Source organism: Giraffa tippelskirchi, chromosome 12 (genome assembly GCF_054371585.1).
Source record: "Giraffa tippelskirchi isolate mGirTip1 chromosome 12, T2T-mGirTip1v1.2.pri, whole genome shotgun sequence".
In the NCBI taxonomy this organism is placed as follows: Eukaryota; Metazoa; Chordata; class Mammalia; order Artiodactyla; family Giraffidae; genus Giraffa; species Giraffa tippelskirchi.
In genome coordinates, this window is record NC_137286.1 from 140,908,229 (window position 1) to 140,926,750 (window position 18,522).

General features: G+C 47.5%; 1 protein-coding gene across 1 annotated transcript in view; it reads right to left on the minus strand.

The window, feature by feature from the left end:
• Positions 1–2,530: 2,530 nt before the first annotated feature.
• Positions 2,531–18,522, minus strand: part of NALCN (sodium leak channel, non-selective) — a 279,073-nt gene continuing 263,081 nt past the window's right edge. Inside the window, exons 37-44 of the mRNA XM_081546675.1 lie at positions 18,395–18,488; positions 16,154–16,286; positions 15,368–15,483; positions 12,981–13,138; positions 9,204–9,354; positions 7,001–7,150; positions 5,229–5,346; positions 2,531–3,553 (exon numbers count right to left, since the gene is read on the minus strand). Coding sequence (XP_081402801.1) covers positions 3,360–3,553; positions 5,229–5,346; positions 7,001–7,150; positions 9,204–9,354; positions 12,981–13,138; positions 15,368–15,483; positions 16,154–16,286; positions 18,395–18,488 — 1,114 coding nt within the window. The 3' untranslated portion in view covers positions 2,531–3,359. The remainder of the gene's footprint in view (positions 3,554–5,228; positions 5,347–7,000; positions 7,151–9,203; positions 9,355–12,980; positions 13,139–15,367; positions 15,484–16,153; positions 16,287–18,394; positions 18,489–18,522) is intronic.

The following is an 18,522-nucleotide window of genomic DNA, read 5'->3' on the forward strand; positions in this document are numbered from 1 at the left end:
TTGATAAAATGCATATAACAAAATTTACCATTTTAACCATTTCAAGTGTACAGTTCAGTAGTGTCACGTACATTCACATTGTCGTGCAACCAATCTCACATTATTATGCAAAACTGAAACTATATCCATTGAATGGCAAGTCCCCTTCCCCCAGCCCCTTGCAACCACCGTTCTACCGTTACTATGAAGTTTACTACTCTTGATACCTCATATAAATGGAATCATACAGTATTTTTCTTTATGTGGCAGGCTTATTTCACTTAGTGTAATGTCCTCGAGGTTCATCCATGTATCAGAATTTCCTTACTCTTTAAGTAAGCTCTCTCTTGTCTTCTTATAAGGACACTGGTCATATTGGATTAAGGGCCCACCCTACTCTGGAATGATCTCACCGTAACTTAACTCCTCACATCTGTAAAGACCCTGTTCCCAAAAGGTCACATCCGCAGGGACCAGGGGCTAAAATTCCAACACATCTTTTTTTGGGAGGGGAGGGGCGGAGGGGTGACTCAATTCAGTCCTTAACAAGGGAGAGACAGGGCCATGGGAGTGGGGTTCTCATCTTTACCTGAGTTTCAACTAGGGCTGCCTTGCTTTGCCAGCTTAGTACCTGGGGATCCTTTGAAGGACTTTGAGGAGTGCCATTGCTAGCAGCACACTGAAAAGCACCTGAGTATGGTGCGTGCCGCTTCCTACAGACAAACATATCATTCCACTGGCCTAGAAACTGTTTTTCCTTAGGTATTTAGAGTCCAGTTTCTCTTCTGTGTGCCCGATCCTATTCGGCACAGATGGCCAGTCCCCCTGATGGCTGTTGCGGTTGACCCACCACTGAGATTCAAGTGAATAGCCTCAGTCTGGCCATTCTCTCCATCCTCCTTCTGAGTGCCTTGAATCACCATATGTGCAATGCATGGGTGGTCTGGTCCCCTGGGGGGTCCTGCGTCAAGGATTCTATCCCTGACGCTTTCTGATGCCCCTGGAACCCACAGCGTCCCTTAATTAGAGGCAGTGGGTGGCACGATGGCAGGATTAGTGTCACTGCCTGGGCTCCCTCAGGACCAGGGGACTCCGTGGTCCAAATTTTCCCATCGGCATAACCGGCCAGTTTATAAGTTGATGAAAAATCTCAAAGCAAGGTGGGGCATGTTATCTTCTGGGCTTGCTGTCCACTCTGCTGGCTTCAGGAAGAGGCTGGCCCTGAGTCCCATGGGGGTCGTGTAGCTGTTTTTGTTCACTGCAAACGGAGGGTGCTGTAGCTTTAAGTGCATTGCTATTCTGCCCTCGCTGCAGAATGAACAACAATGATGTTCTGCTGAACATCAGTTACAAACATTTTAGGAAAGGCTCAGCCGTTTTGGATGATGAGGCTGTATCACTCAAGCGTAATGAGCCAAGAGGAGAAACACGTTTGCATGCGGCGCTAGTACAGACCCGTGCCCTGGCCGCCTGAGTTCCTTTTCTGCTCTGTTGTGAATCTGGAAGGTACAGGGTGTTCGTTCAGCCTTACGAGCACTAACATGAAAGGAACATTCTGGCTTAGGGACTGAGCTGAAATGAATACCAGGGACAGTGCTTTTGCCAACTAATTATCGACAGAATATTCAGAGTTTGCAAAATGCCAGCTCCTTGATGGCCCCACCTCCAAGCCCCACCTCCTACCCTCCTCCCAAGCCCACACACAAGAAAAGGGTTTAGAGATGATCATCAACTCGAAGTAAATCCTTTTACAAATCCAATATTTATTTTCTTATGTACAAAAAGGAAACTCCAAATGAACATAAAAATGAAATAAAATCCTTTTGGCTGCACTGACTTTAATTGTCCATTATCTTGTCACAATTAATCATATAAACGCTGTAAGGACTGTCACATTTGTTATACAGAGGGAATGTGATATTTGTCTAGTTTAAGAATGTTGAATAGAGACAAACAGAAAGAGGTCACACAGAACCTGGGGCCTGGGGTGGTGGTCAAAGGATTCTGAGATCATCACTCTATTGAAGTCATCTAAACAGCAAATCTCCAATCACAAACAGTGTAGTTAAACGCCCCAATGCACCTCTACTTGGTTGACACAACGTAAGAGAACCAAGGTTCCATCCAGAGGACACGGACCACTGATGTGTGAAACAAATACAACTGAGTTGTGAGATTCCTAAACTGTGAGCTGAGAGCGAGATTTTGGAGAGTATCATTATTTCTACAGGAGAATCTGGTAGCAAGGGCATCATTTAAAAAAAAAAAAATTATTTGGCTGCATCGAGTCTTAGGGTCTTAGTTGCAATGCACAAGTTTGTGGGATCTTAGATTCCCAGGGATCAAATCCACGTCCCCTGCATTGCAAGGCGGATTCTTAACCATTGGACCACCAAGGAAGTTTCAGCAAGGCCATCATTTTGAATTGAACATGGCAATGGTGTGTTGCGGCCAACTTATACTGTCTTTGCTGATTTATGGCCAAAGGGACCAACCTTGGGTAAGAGATGAAGCCAATAATAACATCACACGTGTCAAGACTTTTAAATTAAGCGGAATCATGTAGTTTTACTTTTTTTTTTTTGCTAAATTGTGGTTAAAGCACTTTTAAAGAAACTCAGCATCTTTATGTAACCACGCGCCCCTGAGTGATCTATGTACAGGTTTGTTTTAAACCAGTCAGCTCTTCAGGTCAATTCTTTGCTTGATACCTGTACACGGAGTTCTGTTGGGAGCAGGCCACAGTTCCACTGAGTGACTGGGGACAGACACTGACTTGTTCTGATTTCTAAATAGCTTGTGCAGATTTTAAAAAATAACATGAGAAAAAAAACAGACTTTTTAAAATTCAGAATCTGTAGTTTGTAAAACTACTATCATTTTAGCATGAGCTCAGTGCTGACCTTTGCAGATCAATCATAAATAATAAATTCTCCCAAGAAAAGTATTTCTAGAAGAAGTGGGAAAAACACAGACTAAAACTATACCTCCTGCACCATAAATATCAACTACTTTGGGCTAAGCACTCTTTCAGGGGGTGGTAATAATGCATAAGAGTATACATGAATATATACCTTAGTTTACATAGACAATGTGAAATTTTGAATGATCTACATCTGGCGTTAGTATAGTGTCTAATATTACAGATACTGTCACTGTGCTGATTCTCTTGAATTTGTGGCAGTAACTCATCACAAAATACAGCTTTGATGGACCCAGTTTTATGCCTTCCTATGGCAGGATCCAGAAATTAGTTCTAAAAAATCTTGTTACAAGTTGGACTTAAATTATACATCAATTACGGATCGCTCACTGGACAATGAAAGCACACATCAGAAGTCAGTTTTCACCAGTGGACTTTCATCCGCACTGGTTTCCACCTAAATGTCCAGAAGGTCATCTCCGCTTTCGTCACTCTCCACGGTCAGCTGCCGGGTCCACCACTTCTTAACCTCGGAACCACAGGAAGTGGTGTCTGTCATGGGGTTCATTTTGCACACAACAGATTTCATTGTGGTCCGCCCTCCAAATCGTAAGTTGACCGAAGACACCGAGTGGCTTATTGGTTTTGGTGCTGTGGAATCAATAAAAGCCCCATGAGCAACATGGTATGGTTCCCCATCCCTCTGCCCCTAACCCTGGCCCCATCGGGAGCTATTCCTGAAACACCCTGATGGTCCCATCAGTCATGCTTTCCATAAGCAAGTCCTATCCGTAGATGTCATGTATGAAAACTTTCCAAGCACTGGATTCTGCATATTCATAATGGGGGCTTCCCAGGTGGTGCTAGCAGTAAAGAACCTGCCTGCCAATGCAGGAGACATAAGAGATGCAGGTTCAATACCTGGGTGGGGAAGATCCCCTGGAGGAGGGCATGGCAACCCACTCCAGTATTGTTGCCTGGAGAATCCCAAGGACAGAGGAGGGCTACAGTCCATGGAGTTGCAAAGAGTCAGATGCGATTTAGCAACTAAACAACAGGAAGAAAGACTTCCCTCTCTGCTGTCAAGAGGCATTGGACCAATGTAAGAAGCCCCCACGTCCCTGTGGGCTCAATTATCCACAGAGAAAGCTCCGAACTGGGAAGATCACTGCTCTCCCTCTCACTCTGTGTGCCCCGAATGGGATTATCCTGGTTTTCCATGCCCCTCTACAAGAAAACTCTCTCAATGAATCAGTAAAATGTGGAAAGTAATAGGGCTGTGAAGATCAAATGAAGGAACAGATAGAAGGCACTTAGGATAGTGATTGATGTACAGTAAGTGCTGAAACATATTATACTGCACTAAATAGGTTTTGCTGTTCCTTCTTTGAGAACCCTATGTCATTTCCTGAGTGACATGGCCCCACCTACTCCCTCTTAGAGTAAACGAATGTTGCCTAAGTTAGGGGATGCCCGGAGTGTGCACCGGAAGCCTGTGGTGGTAATCTCCAGATCTTCCTATGTTGTGGTTATAATATCTTTGTTAATAGGGGCTGATGAGACTTCCTTGGTGGTCCAGTGGTTAAGAATCTGCCTTCCAATGCAGGAGATGAGGGTTCAATCCCCGACCTGGGAAATAAGATCCCACATGCCACAAGGCAACTAAGCCCATGTGCCAGAACTAGAGAAGTTTATGCACTACAAGGAAGACCCACCTCAGCCTAATAAATAAACAAATAAAACTATTTAAAAAATTAAAAAAAATAGGAGCTGTGTTCTCTGTTAGCTGAAAACAAGGGCTAACATTGTTCTACTTAGAGAAGCCATTTTGAGGAAAATGTTTCTGATGAGGGAAGTACATTTTTCATTATTTCACTGTCTATATAACTTTTTTGTTGTTTTTGGCTGCACTGCATGACTTTCTGGGATCTTACTTTCAGACTAGGGATTGAACCTGGGTCCCCTACAATGAAACTTGAAATCCTAGCCACTGGACCACCAGGGAAGTTCCTATAAATAACTTTAGATGCGGACCTGAATTTTGAAATTCAAGACCCCAAACACACAAAGAGCACTGATACCCTTCAGACCCTGATGCTTGGAAAGATTGAGGGCAGGAGGAGAAGAGGGCAACAGAGGATGAGATGGTTGGATGCATCCCTGACTCAATGGACATGAGTTTGAGTAAACTCCGGGAGGTGGTGAAGGACAGGGAAGCCTGGTGTGCTGCAGTCCATGGGGTCACAAAGAGTCAGACACGACTGAGTGGCTGAACAACAACCTTTCAGATGAGCTCACTGCTGGAGAAAGGACTTTCTGTACATACCGGAGGGCAGGCGCCACTGCCCGAACTTCCTCTGGGGCTTCCCGGCCTCAGCTGCATCCTGGTGACCCCCTCCCCGGTCCGAGAGGGTAGGGCTCAGGAGTTGCTGCTGGCTGCTCGACTGTAGGGATGGGGGAGGGGGAGAGTCAGGCGGTTATTCCTCACCACGTGCTCTCCTCCACCCTCCTCTGTGCACTGGTCTGGCCCCTCATTTCAGTTTAAGAAAGGAAGAAAGCCCCACGGGAAAGCCAAGTGGGGAAAACCGTATGGACCCATCGTATTCACCAGGGGGACTGGAAGAGTGAACATGGGCAAAAGAGTCAAGGAAAATTTGACAAAATGACCACTGTACATGGTAAGGGTGAAAAGCCTGACTTTTCAGGTGGCCCCTTTTCTTGGGCATCCCTCCTGGATTCCTCCACGTCCACAGCCCCACATCCTCCACTCCTGGGGGCACCGCCATGCACCAGGACAGCAGGGAAGGGCTTCCAGGAAGAAGTGGGGCAGCAGGGACGGCCTGCTTTGGGGGCAGCACACACTTGTCAACCTGGGGGTCAGCACCTAGAGCTTCCAGATGAATTCTCAGCAGACGAAGGTCTGGGATGAGCCTCGGAGGAGAACGAGACTTCTATCAACTAAGACTGAGGTCAAGGAGAAGTGCTCAGATCTCCTCCACACATCTCACTCAGTCTCTGCCTTACCAGCATCTTCTCCTTCCCTGCCAGCACTGTGGTCCTCACCTCTCCTCCATGTCCCCTCTTGAGTTTTTTAACCTAAAACCAGAGTGCTCGGCCAGCATCACTTCCCTGCTTCTCCAGCCCCACAGGTGACTACTGCTGGCTGCCCTCAGGGCAGACAGGTGGCAGGGCCATTGTAGACACCCCACGTTGTCCCCTGTGTTGACCGTCCTTGCCTAAGTCTCAGTGGCCCATGATGCCTACTGGCTGGGGCTGGGGGGGAGCCAATGACATGTGAGTCCACCCAAAACAGGGCTGTGGCACAAGAGGCCCCTTGGAGGGTCCTGCTCAGCCATGGAGCCCCAGGCTTCAGTGTCTGTCGCCGGCTCTGACTGTATCACTACACATCAGGACGCTGGACCAGCTCCACTTGATTCACAGCGAAAGCTTCACAGGGCCTGGGCCTCCTGCCAGCTGCTTCTCACCCACACACTCTCCAGGAGGCTGGTGACGCTGAGCTGTTTTATGGATGTGCAGATGGAGGCTGGAAATGAAGCTAGGCTGAGCCCCAGTACACAGAAGGTCCTTAAGCTAAGCCTCCCCGATTTCCATATGCTCTTCTGATGCCCAACAAAAGGAGGACTAATCCTCGATGAGCCTGTTTAAGGAGGCTGAGGGCCAATCGCAAACCTTTTGCTCACTTGACTGCGAGTTTCTAGGACCTGGGGAGGAGGGGAAAGCATTGAGGGCAGAACTTCAGGCAAACCATGTTCTCCTAAGTCACGGGCTATGGCTGGACTCAAACCCTTACAGACGTGACATTAACTCTTTAGACAAATATCAACAGGATTATTAAGTTTAGAGTGTTCCTTTTTTTTTTGTATCCATACAAATTAGAATCTTTTGAAATAAGTTCCACAAATTCAGAGATGACAAGGACCCAAACATAAACTGGATCAACATGTTGCAGTTGTTGTTTTTTTTTAATCAACTTAACTTCCTATTAGAAATAGCATCACTTGTGCGAAATGACTATGTGAACGGCACCAGCTCCTGTTTTGTGAACGTCCGTGGGTGACAGACACCCCCTGCGCGTACCTCGGGTTGCACGCTGTTGTCCTGACTGTTGGTCTTCAGGTCCTCGCTGGGCTGTGTGGTCTCGATGCTGGGCGGGTTGAGGATCCGCTTCAACTCCTGCTGTTGGCTCTGCTTCAGGCTGATGATGATGCTGCAGGACTGCTGCTGTTTCTATGGAGACAGGATCCTTCTTTCAGGAACCGGAAAGTCAGCCCAACATCCCCTGCCCCCACCATTCAAGTCTTCTCTCTTCTCCTCTCTCCAAAGGACCTGCCTGCTTGATGACCACTTAAGAAAGAAAGAAAGGGAAGTCGCTCAGTCATGTCCGACTCTTTGCAACCCCATGGCCTGTAGCCCGCCAGGTTCCTCTGTCCATGGGATTTTCCAGGCAAGAATACTGGAGTGGGTTGCCATTCCCTTCTCTGGGGGATCTTCCGACCCAGTCCATGGGGTCGCAAAGAGTCAGACATGACTGAGCAACTAACACTATTTTTTATATATATATATATATATATTAATATATATTAAACATTAAATTAAATATTAATTATATTGAATATTATTAATATATTAAATATTAATTAAATTTAATATATTTATATATATATATAAAATAGAGAAGGAAACGACAACCCACTCTAGTATTCTTGCTTGGAGAATCTCATGGACAGAGGAGCCTGGTGAGCTACAGTCCATGGGGTCACAAAAAGTCGGACACAACTGAAGCAACTTAGCATGTAGCAGCATATATATATATACACATATATATATACACGCATATATACACATACACACTCTTTTTCAGATATTTTCCCCTTATAGGTTATTTCACAATATTGAGTACAGTTCCCTATATTATACGGTATAACAGAATTTTTAGATCATTAACATGAGTTTCTATTTTTTCCCCCTTATCTTACTCTATGCTCACTAAGCCAACGTAGTTCGCTCCTTTCCTCTAAGTTGTAAGAAGCAGGACACCTGGGTAGTTGAGAGAAACCCTTGCTTTGTTCTAGGCTTGGCTCTGGTTGCAGCAGGCCAACCTGTCTTGGCACACATTGAGGCCAGGATGGTCTGGGAGAGAGTCAGCAATGCCCGTGCCCTATCAGGGCCTGTGGGGCAGACGTGATCCCTGACCTACCAGGGCTGACAGGGCAGGAGGGGGCTACACCGAGCGGACTTAGAGGGGGGGGCATCTGTCACAGCTGCCTTGCTATATGAGGCTGGACTGACCCATTTCTCTGGGGACCTTTTCTCCTCCAATAGATACGCTTTGCAGTTGATGTTCTTAGAAACAAGATAAAAAATTTGTTCTGTATGAATGTTTACTGGTTCATTTGATTCCCCCCCACTTCCCGTGTGTGAAAGTGAAGTCGCTCAGTCGTGTCTGACTCTTTGCGACCCCATGGACTGTAGTCTGCCAGGCTTCTGCATCCATGGGATTTTCCAGGCAAGAATACTGGAGTGGGTTGCCACTTCCAAGCATAGGTCAAAAGCATTCATAAAAGTCATGACCAAATAGAAAAGCTGACTGCAAACACAGTCAACACAGTATACATTCATTGATTTTTGAATTAGAAAATCTTAAAGCTTATAGTTCAGGAAGCAGATCATACTTTTGGGGAGAGGTGGTCTTTAACTAAAGATCAAACAACACTGTCAACAATACATTGGGCTTTTTAGGAGCAATTTAAAAGTAGCTTTGTCAATTCAATTGCCATTCAAACATGTAGATTGTCAGCATTATGAACACCTGCATTTCATAAAAGGTGATCGTAAATATTTTAATATCCATAAACTGCTTTTTAAACATTCATACTGTTTTATAAAGATTTCATTCAATGGAAACTTCATATGGACTCTGCTCAAGAGGGGACGGCTGACTCTGGGCCAGAATTAGGGTTTGAATCACTGTGAATGGATCCAGGTGACCTGGTTGAAGGTCCATAAGGTGATCACAGAAGGATCTAACCCAGGTACTGCAGCAGCTCCTTCCTTTGGAGCCTCTGCCTCCCTCCTCCCCTCCTCCTGCCCTCCCCCTCCCCCTCCTCTTTCCAAGCTCTTTCCTTTGGGTCCTCCCCCTCCTCCTCTCCCCCTCCTCCTCTCCCCCTCCTCCTCCCCTGCGTTCCCCCTCCTCCCCTTCTTTCTCCTCCTCTTCCTCTCCCCCCTCCTGTCTCCTCCTCCGAGAGGAGGAAGTGAAGGCCCGTGGCTCTGGCCCACTCACGGCTCGGATGCGCTTCAGGCACTTCTTCAGCCACATGCGGATGGTCTGCTTGGCCACCTCCTCCTCGATGGTGTACTCCAGCTGCTCCCTGGCCAGCAGCTCTTCCAGCTGCAGACTCTTTCGGATGTCCACCGACCGGTAGGAGAGCATGCTGGGGGTGGGCATAGTGGTGAGCTCTGATGCCCCCAGGGGCCAGGCTCGTGGCCATCACAGAATCCAGAGAGGATGCGACTCCATCCAGCCAGTGTACATTCCTGACGCCACCCCTGACTAGCTGATTATGTCACCTCCCTGTCTCCACCCTCATCTATCAGCCGGGGAGAGTCATGGACTTCCCTTTCCACGGGATGAAGTGCGCTACTCTCGGCAAGGTGCTTACCACACCATCAGCATTCGTAAAACGAAAGATCCAGGCCAGGCTATGACCTTCGTTATCAGCTGCTTAAGAGTCTGGAACTTCCCTTGTAGAAGGAAGACTGTTTTCACTATACTTTCCTCACGTTCAGGTCAATTTGGTGGTGGTCCTTGTGCTTACAGTAGATGCTTGTTGGTTATCCATTTTAAATAAAGCATTATGTGCTTGTCCATTCCAAACTCCCTAATGGTATGTGGCAGCCTGGATGCGAGGGGAGTCTGGGGGAGAAGGGATACACATGTATATTCCCGAGTCCCTTTGCTGTTCCCCTGAAACTATCACAACATTGTTAGTCGGCTATACTTTAATACAAAACAAAAAGTTTAATTAAAAAAAAAATCATGTTTATATACAGAAAAATTTGGTGACGGTCAATATGCTTGGCTGTGGGTCATGTACCCCGTTCCCCCGGCCCCCACCTTTCCCCTCTCAGTTTATCTCATTTGCTCCCCTAGATCTTCCTCATTTATTATATTTTTTAAACATCTATTTTTATTTACTTATTTGACAGTGCCTTGTCTTAGCTGCAGCACTTGGGATCTTCCATCTTGGTCATGGCATGTGGGACTTTTAGTTGCGACATGAAGTAAAGTGAGGTGAAAGTCACTCAGTTGTGTCTGACTCTTTGTGACCTCATGGACTGTACACTCCATAGGATTCTCCAGGTCAGAATACTGGAGTGGATAGCCTTTCCCTTCTCCAGGGGATCTTCCCAACCCAGGGATTGAACCCAGGTCTCCCGCATTGCAGGCGGATTCTTTACCAGCTGAGCCACTAGGGAAGCCCAAGAATACTGGAGTGGGTAGCCTATCCTTTCTCTAGTGGATCTTCCCAACCTAGGAATCGAACTGGGGTCTTCTGCATTGCAGGCGGATTCTTTACCAACTGAGCTATTAGGGAAGCCCGGCATGCAAACTCTTAATTGCAGCATTGAGGGTCTAGTTCCCCAACCAGGAATCAAACCCGCGCCCCCAACCGCAAGGAGTCTTAGCCACTGGGCCACCAGGGGAGTCCCTTCCTCATTCATTTCAGACAGGCACAAAGCCAGGGTGAGCAACGCTCACTCTGATTCGGCCCTTAGCGCAATAGGCTCAGACAACGGCAGATGACAGCGACTCAGCTGCATGGGGGCCCCTGGGCAACGAGGCACCTCACGTGTCCAGGCTGAGGGGCTCGCAGCCAAAGGGGGATACGGTGCCCTCTGGCAGTTGGGTGCTGTCCCGCAGTCCCTACCTGCCCCCAGCTGTGAGCTCACATCCATCTACACAGCCCAGATCACAGTGTGGAGGTGCCTGAGGGGCCCTCTCCGTGTAGCCCTGGTATCAGCTCTGTGACCTACTCTCGATGGCTAAGCCTCTTCCCACCACTGGGGAAGAACGCGCTCTCCCCTGCCTTGTCAAGAACCTCATCGTTGTGGACCACTTGTGATCGTATCCAGGACGAGAAGGATAAGGAGGGGCAAAGGATGCCTCCGTCAGCTCCGTCCGGGTCCGTTTGATCAGACACACAGTGTCATCCAGAAAGGCTGGATGCTACTTAGTGGGGACAGTGATGTGTCTATACACCTCACTTTCAGCCTGAAACTCACTACGAGGAAGATGAGGTGACATTCTGAGAGAGATGGCGCTCTTCGGTCTCATCTGTGTTTTCTGCCTCATCTTGTCCGGCCCTTTCGCTTGCTCCCAGAAGAAGTGAAGAGAGGGAGGGAGAATCGATCACTTGAGAGAACTTCTCCCAGATCCTTCCTCTGTTCTGGTCATTTTCCAGATTCCAGTTACCACGTATTTCTGTACGCATGGATGCTCCTGACGTTTGTGACACAATACCCAGCATTTAATTGGCTGGGTATTTGCAACACGATGAACACAGCTATTGGTGGTAGAGGGTTTTCTTGACTTTTTTGGGGGCATGGATCCTTTGGCAGTGCAGCTGATGCGACATTTAGCATAAGGTTTTGAATGCATTATTAAATCTACATTACACAGGAAACAGATTATATAGAAATTGAGTCCTTAGATTATTTTCTTTGAAAAGGTGGTGATATACTAACACAAGAACTTCTCTATTATTACACCGAACAATAACATCTAGCTGAGGTGAAATGACTACTATATCTCAGAATTGGGAAGCATAACAGGTATTTTAAGATATCAGACATGCAGTAATGGACATGAAAATGTCTGTGATTTCTACTGGTGACAAAGATACAGCTACTGTATTGTTAACACTACTGTGGTTTGTTGCCTGCATTCATCATTGAAGGAGATGCTGCATCGCAGCCAATAACTTGTGGAAATAAAGATGGAACTGTTTCTCTTCCCAAGACCATGGACCTCTGAATTTTATCCACGGACTCCCACTTAAGAAGCTGTTGAGTTGAATTGTTTTCCCTCAACAAAGGGTATGCTGGAGTCCTTACCCCAGAGTGTGATCTTATTTGGGAATAGGTCACTGCAGATTGGGCTTCCCTGGTGGCTCAGACAGTAAAGAATCTGCCTGCAACGCAGGAGACCCAGGTTTGATCCCTGGGTCTGGAAGATCCCCTGGAGGACGGCGTGGCAACCCACCCTAGTGCTCTTTCCTAGAGAATCCCATGGACAGAGGAGCTGGTGAACTGCAGTCCATGGAGTCCTAAAGAGTCAGACATGACTGAAGCAACTGAGCCTGCACACACATGCACTGCAGATGTAATTAGTTAGGATGAGGTCCTGCTGGAGTAGGGTGGTGTCCTACTTGATATGATCTGGTGTCCTTACAAAAGAGGACACCTGGACAGACACACAGACACACACACATGGAGCACGTCCTGTGAAGATGAAGGCAGAGATCAGGGTGATGCTTCCACAAACCAAGAAACACCAACAATGACCAGCGAACCACCAGCAGCCCCGGGTGAGGCCTGGATCTGATCCTCCCTCCTAGCCTCAGAGAGAACCCCATCTGCTGACTTCTGGAATTCACTTCCAGCCTCCAGACAATCCACTTGACTGCTTAGACCACTCAGAGCGTGGGATTTCGTTAAAGCAGTCCTAGCAAATAATGCAGAAGCCGCTCGGAGAGAAGAAAGGGCTGAGCCTCTGTCTGCCCTTTTGTCCTATCTGAGGTCCTCAGGAAACATCTGGAAATGGGGTGTGTCAACCAAGCAGGGGCGCCCTTCTCTGGGTGGGCCAGGACGATTCTGGTCAGACCCACGGGTGAGAAGACTGATCGGACTGTAGCGCCAGCTTGGCTCCAGGAACTGAGCAGGTCCCTGGCCCTCCGGATGTCTTCCTTCCTGCTAACAAAGGGGTAGGGGGCTCATCGCCCCTGCAGCTGAGACTCAGAGCTGGGAGCTGCCCCCCACCACGACCCCCGCCCCGTACCTGAGCACGTCGTGGAAGGTGACGTCACCACCGTTGTGCAGCCGCTCCATCTCGTAGCACATGTGCTTGAACAGAAGCTTGTCCTTGTCCAGGTCTACCTCCAGCCTGCCCCGCAGCAGCCGCAGCAGGAACTTCACGCGGAAGGTTGGGATCACCCCCTAGCAACAGAGCATGTTGATGGTTGTCAAGTCGCATGACAGAGCATGTTGATGGTTGTTAAGTCGTGTCCGACTCTTTGTGACCCCATGGACTGTAGCCTGCTTGGCTCCTGTCCATGGGATTCTCCAGGCAAGAAGACTGGAGTGGGTTGCCATTTCCTCCTGCAGGGGATCTTCCTGACCTCCAGCGGATCAAGCCCTTGTCTCCTGCATTGGCAGGTGGGTTCTTTACCACTGAGCCACTGAAGAAGCCTGGCGACAGAGCACTGTCATTTGGAAATCATCCTTAGGCCACCATGATTTGCTTGGCTTTCTGTTTTCACAGCCAAAGAGCCCACAGATAGTCCTCTAGAGCTGCCATAAACCAGCAATGAGAACAAGGAAGCTGCTGGCCTCCTGAGGCAGGGTGGGTCTGCACACCCGGAGGAGACCAGGATGAAGAGCTGGCTCCTGGGAGCTTCTGCAGGAGCTTCTCTGGTTCTGGGGGGCGGGAGGGGGACAGGGACATTCCCTCCACCGTGGGGCAGCCCAGGAGCCAGGAGGGGCAGAGGTCACCCTCCGCCTTCCCTAGAACAGCTCCCGCTTTATCGTCTCTCCCTGGTGCCTGTCGTGCTGACTCAGCCCGTGCTCCTGTTTCTCTAATTTGTGAGCCGAGAGGACAGTGATGCATTGAGTAGAAGACACGGGGCGCACGTGGGCATGATCCTCCTCTTCACTTAGTCCAGAGCTGGGCATGGCTAATTATGGATTCCGAGTTGCTCTTCTGCCGAAAGACAACTCCTTTCTGGGCCCTCGGAAAGGACAATGAGGGCAATCCCATCCAGGAGGACCAGCTCCCAGCAGAACCCAGACTCTGAGCCCCTAACACGGGTCACTCCCTTCAGGGCAACGAACCCTGCAGTGCCAGCCTGGCTCTGACTTTGAATGGAGGAACCGGGAGAGAGGCAGGGAGGCTGGCAGCCCAAGAATTCCTGCCAGTTACTAACGTTCACACATGTGAGCAGTGTGCCGACTTGCATGTGTGTCCACGGAGGGCAGGTCCCTGCAGGCGACAGTGATGGAGAGCTCAGCAGATCCAGGTAAGAGGGAGAGGGGGCCAGACACCTGCACAGCCAGGTCACTGTCTTGGAAGAAATCCCCCAGACCAGTGCCTGGAGCGGGGGGGTCACCAAGGCAAGAGAGAGCACAGGGCCTGGGGAAGGCCGTGCGCCGCTCTGCAGACCCCAGCTCTGGTCCAGGAACCCCATCCACTCTGCCTCTGGCTCCTTGGCCTCTGCGTCCACAGTTGATTCTTCCAGAAACCATTTCCAGATCTTCCCCCAGGTCTGCCCGTGGCTGAACTTCCCTCGTTCCTCAGATGTTAAGTCAAATAAAACCTGCTCAGCCAGGCCTTCACGACCACCCTGCTAAAGTATCTGCCCTCAGCTCCAGCCACTCACTACCAAGTCACATCTTCTTCAGAGTGCTCATTGCTTCTTGAAATAAAAATGATCATTACAATCGTTACTGTTTCACTTTTTATAGTTTGTCTCCCTGTAGGCTTTGCGAGCACAGGGACCTTGCCATCTTGTACACGGTCGCATCCCTGGTGCCTAGAACTGTGCCTGAGGGTTTGGGAGGATGAAGGAGGAAGAGGAGGAAGGGGAGGAAGGAGGGGGAGGGGTAGGAGGTGAGGAAGGAAGAAGGAGGTGAGAGGAGGGGGAGGAGCTCAGGAAGGGGAGGGAGGGGGGAGGGGGAGGCGGCAAGAGCAGCTGCTGCTCTGACTGACTCTGGGAAATCTTGGATAAGATTTATAATGAAAACATCCAAATGGTAAAGTCCAAAATGGTAACTTTCAGAAACCACTTAAATAACTCCTGTGCACTTCTAATCAGAATCGCTGTTTCATCTGCCTTACATGTCACTGTGGGATGTGAACCTCACCCCATCCTGCCCTGAGCCCAGGTTGGCTTCTTTAGAGCTGCTTTAGTTTCCTCTCCTTGCTGACCTTCCGAATGTCCGAAGGAGAGGACACTCGTGGTCAGAAAGAACGGGACAGGGAGCTATCCCATCCCTCTCCCCTCCTAGCGCGTCCTTCTAAATTGTCAATGACAGCTTTCTGCAATTCAGCCACGGCCGTTCAACCCAAATTCAATACATGTCAACTGTCAACCACAAAACCACTGAAAAGTTTGCAATAAGGCAGTAAGTGTCTGTGGGGTGGGGCATGAGACAATAATCGACTCTCACCTCTCTTTTATCATCCACCATGTTCCATATGATTTGAAAGTGGCGAAGATCATTGTAACTTAAAAGCTGGTCCTCCTCAGTGGAATAAAACAAGGAGAAATTCTCCACAATTATGGCTAAAGAAAAAAAAAGAAAAGAAAAATGAGGATGTTAGGCAATTATGCTAATCTGTCATTTTTCCTAAAAAGTAAAACATCGATTATAAATAATGAATTTTATCACCTACATTATAAGCCAAATTTTTAAAGGGCTTTTAGTATGGTTTCCAAGTTGGCATGTTTTACACTTGGACCAGGCTATTTATCCAGCTCCTGCCTTTCCAAAACATGAGGGTCATGAGCATAAACATGCATTCTGTGTCTATAGCTACTCACGCCAGCTGGCTTCAACTCTTTGTTGAGAGTTCCAGGATACTTTTTAAAGGTCAGATTGAGTTCTGGTGGCCCCACAGCTGGGTGGACAACATACATGTTTTGAAAACATAATTGTGATATTTCAAGGCTGCAAAAGTAGCCTTTTCTGGTATTTGTTCAACTGAACCCATGAGAAGAGCTTTTGAAATTAATGGACATAATAAATAGGACAACTCTTTAAATTGCAGTCAACTGTCATTTATGTGCCTTTCAAAGGTCTTTTCAGTTTCTGGACCGAGAGGCAACAATTTATAATTAATGCCATAAAACACCCACCCCAAGCAACCCGGGATAATTACTTGGAAATTGCACATAATTATCTAACAACCTGAGTTTAAAGAGATTGAAAAAATATTCGATGAGCATCACTTACCTACAAGCAGATTTAGCATGATGTAGGCAATGATGACATAAAATGAACAGAAATACATAAGTGCCCCGGCATAATTTCCACAGTCTGTTGCCCAGTATGTAAATTCATCAGGAGTACAAAAGGGGGGCTGGACCTGTGGGGCCATGGCAGGGAAGAGGCAGGGGCCAGGGTGAGAACAGAGGAGAATATAAATTCCCCTTATCTAACTGTAATTGTGAACGTATTCATAACAATATAAAATATAATTAACTTCAAAGTGATCTCTCAAAACTCCATACACTGGGTATGTCATCTGTGGCCAAAATCAAAAAGAATATTTCATTTATGCCATGCTTTTGGTCTTGCAGAAGCCCAAGTTCATTGCCATTTGAGAAGCACAACAAAAATGAAATCGTTTCTCCCAAGAGACACTTTCTGCCACCTCCACTAGCTCCAAGCAGTCAGTAGTCACTGTGATGCAAAACACAGAAAGTCAGATAAAAAGGTGTTTTAAAAAATTCTCTGACTTCAGTAATGGCTTAAGATTTAGGAAGATTCGCTCTACACAGCAAATTCACATTCAGATTATGTAAGGAAAAGCCAGAATCCTAGTTCTTGGAGCATCACTATAAGACGGCATTAAATGGCACAAGATTTCAGGTTATCAAAAGTCTGCCCCTTCTTCTTCTTCTTTTTTTTTTTTCTGATGTGGACCATTTTTAAAGCCTTTATTGAATCTGTTATAATCTTGCTTCTGTTTTATGTTTTGGGTTTTTTTGGCCTCAGGGCCTGTGGAGTCTTAGCTCCCCGACCAGGGATCAAATCCGAACTTCCTGCATTGGAAGGCGAAGCCTCAACCCCTGGACCACCGAGGAAATCCCTAAGCTCGCCCATTCTCCACTGGCCCAATAAAACTCACACAACCTCTGAGAAACTTCCGGGTTTCTTTCGGTCAGAGAGACCTAGGTCTTTCTCCTACATTTCCACAGCTTTCTGCTTATTTATTTTTTTGTATCTAGAATTTAATCAGTTCTGCCTTGTATAGTTTTTGATTTGGTAAATCCTGTCTCTGTTCACTCATACATGAAGTTCCTGAGCGCCTCCTCTGTGCTTGCTGTGTCCCCAGAGCTGGGGACACACTGGTAGGCAGGCCCTGGGCCCCTCCGCTCCTCCCTGCTGCTAACAGTCTAGAGTCCCGCAGGCCACCTGGTAGCCGCCAACTCCACATCAGCGACAGTGAAAGTGTTAGTCGCTCAGTTGAGCCTGACTCTTTTGTGACCCCATGGACTGTAGCCCTCAGGGCTCCTCTGTCCAAGGGATTCTCCAGGTAAGAATACTGGACTGGGTTGCCATTTTCTCCTTCAGGCTATCTTCCCAACCCAGGGATCGAACTCGGGTCTCCCGCATTGAAGGCAGATTCTTTACCATCTGAGCCACCAGGGAAGCCCACTCCATGGGGCTGTCTAAATGCAAATTTATGTTCATTAACAGTCAATACAATTAAAATACAATTGAAAATTCAATTCCTGAGTTGCACTAACCGCACCTCAGGGGCTTGATAACCACACAGGGGTGGTGGCCACTGAACTGCCATGTTTGCAGAAATTTCTTTTGTCAGTTGGTCTGGAGGGTCAGAGGGAGGCGAAATGAACCAATCAAGCTGATAACTCACTACGGTTGTGCAACACACAGCAAAGGAGAAATACAGAACATCGGGAGAACACAGAACTGCAGTCTCAGTGCTGGGCAGGGTTCCTGAAGGAACTGAGCTTTAAACTGAGACCTGAGGATGGTGAAGACTTAGCTCCTAGAAGCCAGGATACCTGAGGGAGAGTATTGCTCAGAACCCCTGATATAAGCTCCTTGAGAATGCCTTGGGCTCACTGAAGCCCTACCACCTAGTACAGGGGCCAGCACAAAAACAGGGGCTTAGTGATTATCTGTTGAGTAAATTAAATCAAAGAATCGGAACTCTCCTCTTTGAACTTGACTGCCAGAATGTCAAAGACGGGAGGGACAGAACAATGCTCAAATGATGCAAATTTGTTGAATGGAACTACAATAGCTTGAGTTGGGTTCACTGGATGTCTTTCTCCTATGTGTATATACTGTAATTTAAGAGGATGTAGCTTTATGGATTAAAGAGCCAGGATATGTGTTTTGTATACAGTCTTGATACTACAAGAATGATGGTGCCATTACATCACCAAAGAGTTTCATCTGCTTCTAAGTCTAGGCAGTTAGTGACGAAGAGACATTTACCATACAGTCGTGCATAATCTTATTCCAATCTTCTCCTGTGACAATTCGGAACAGTACAGTAATAGCTTTGCCAGCTGAAGAAAAGTTTGCGTGCCTAATTTAAGGAAAAACAAACAAACAATATGAGT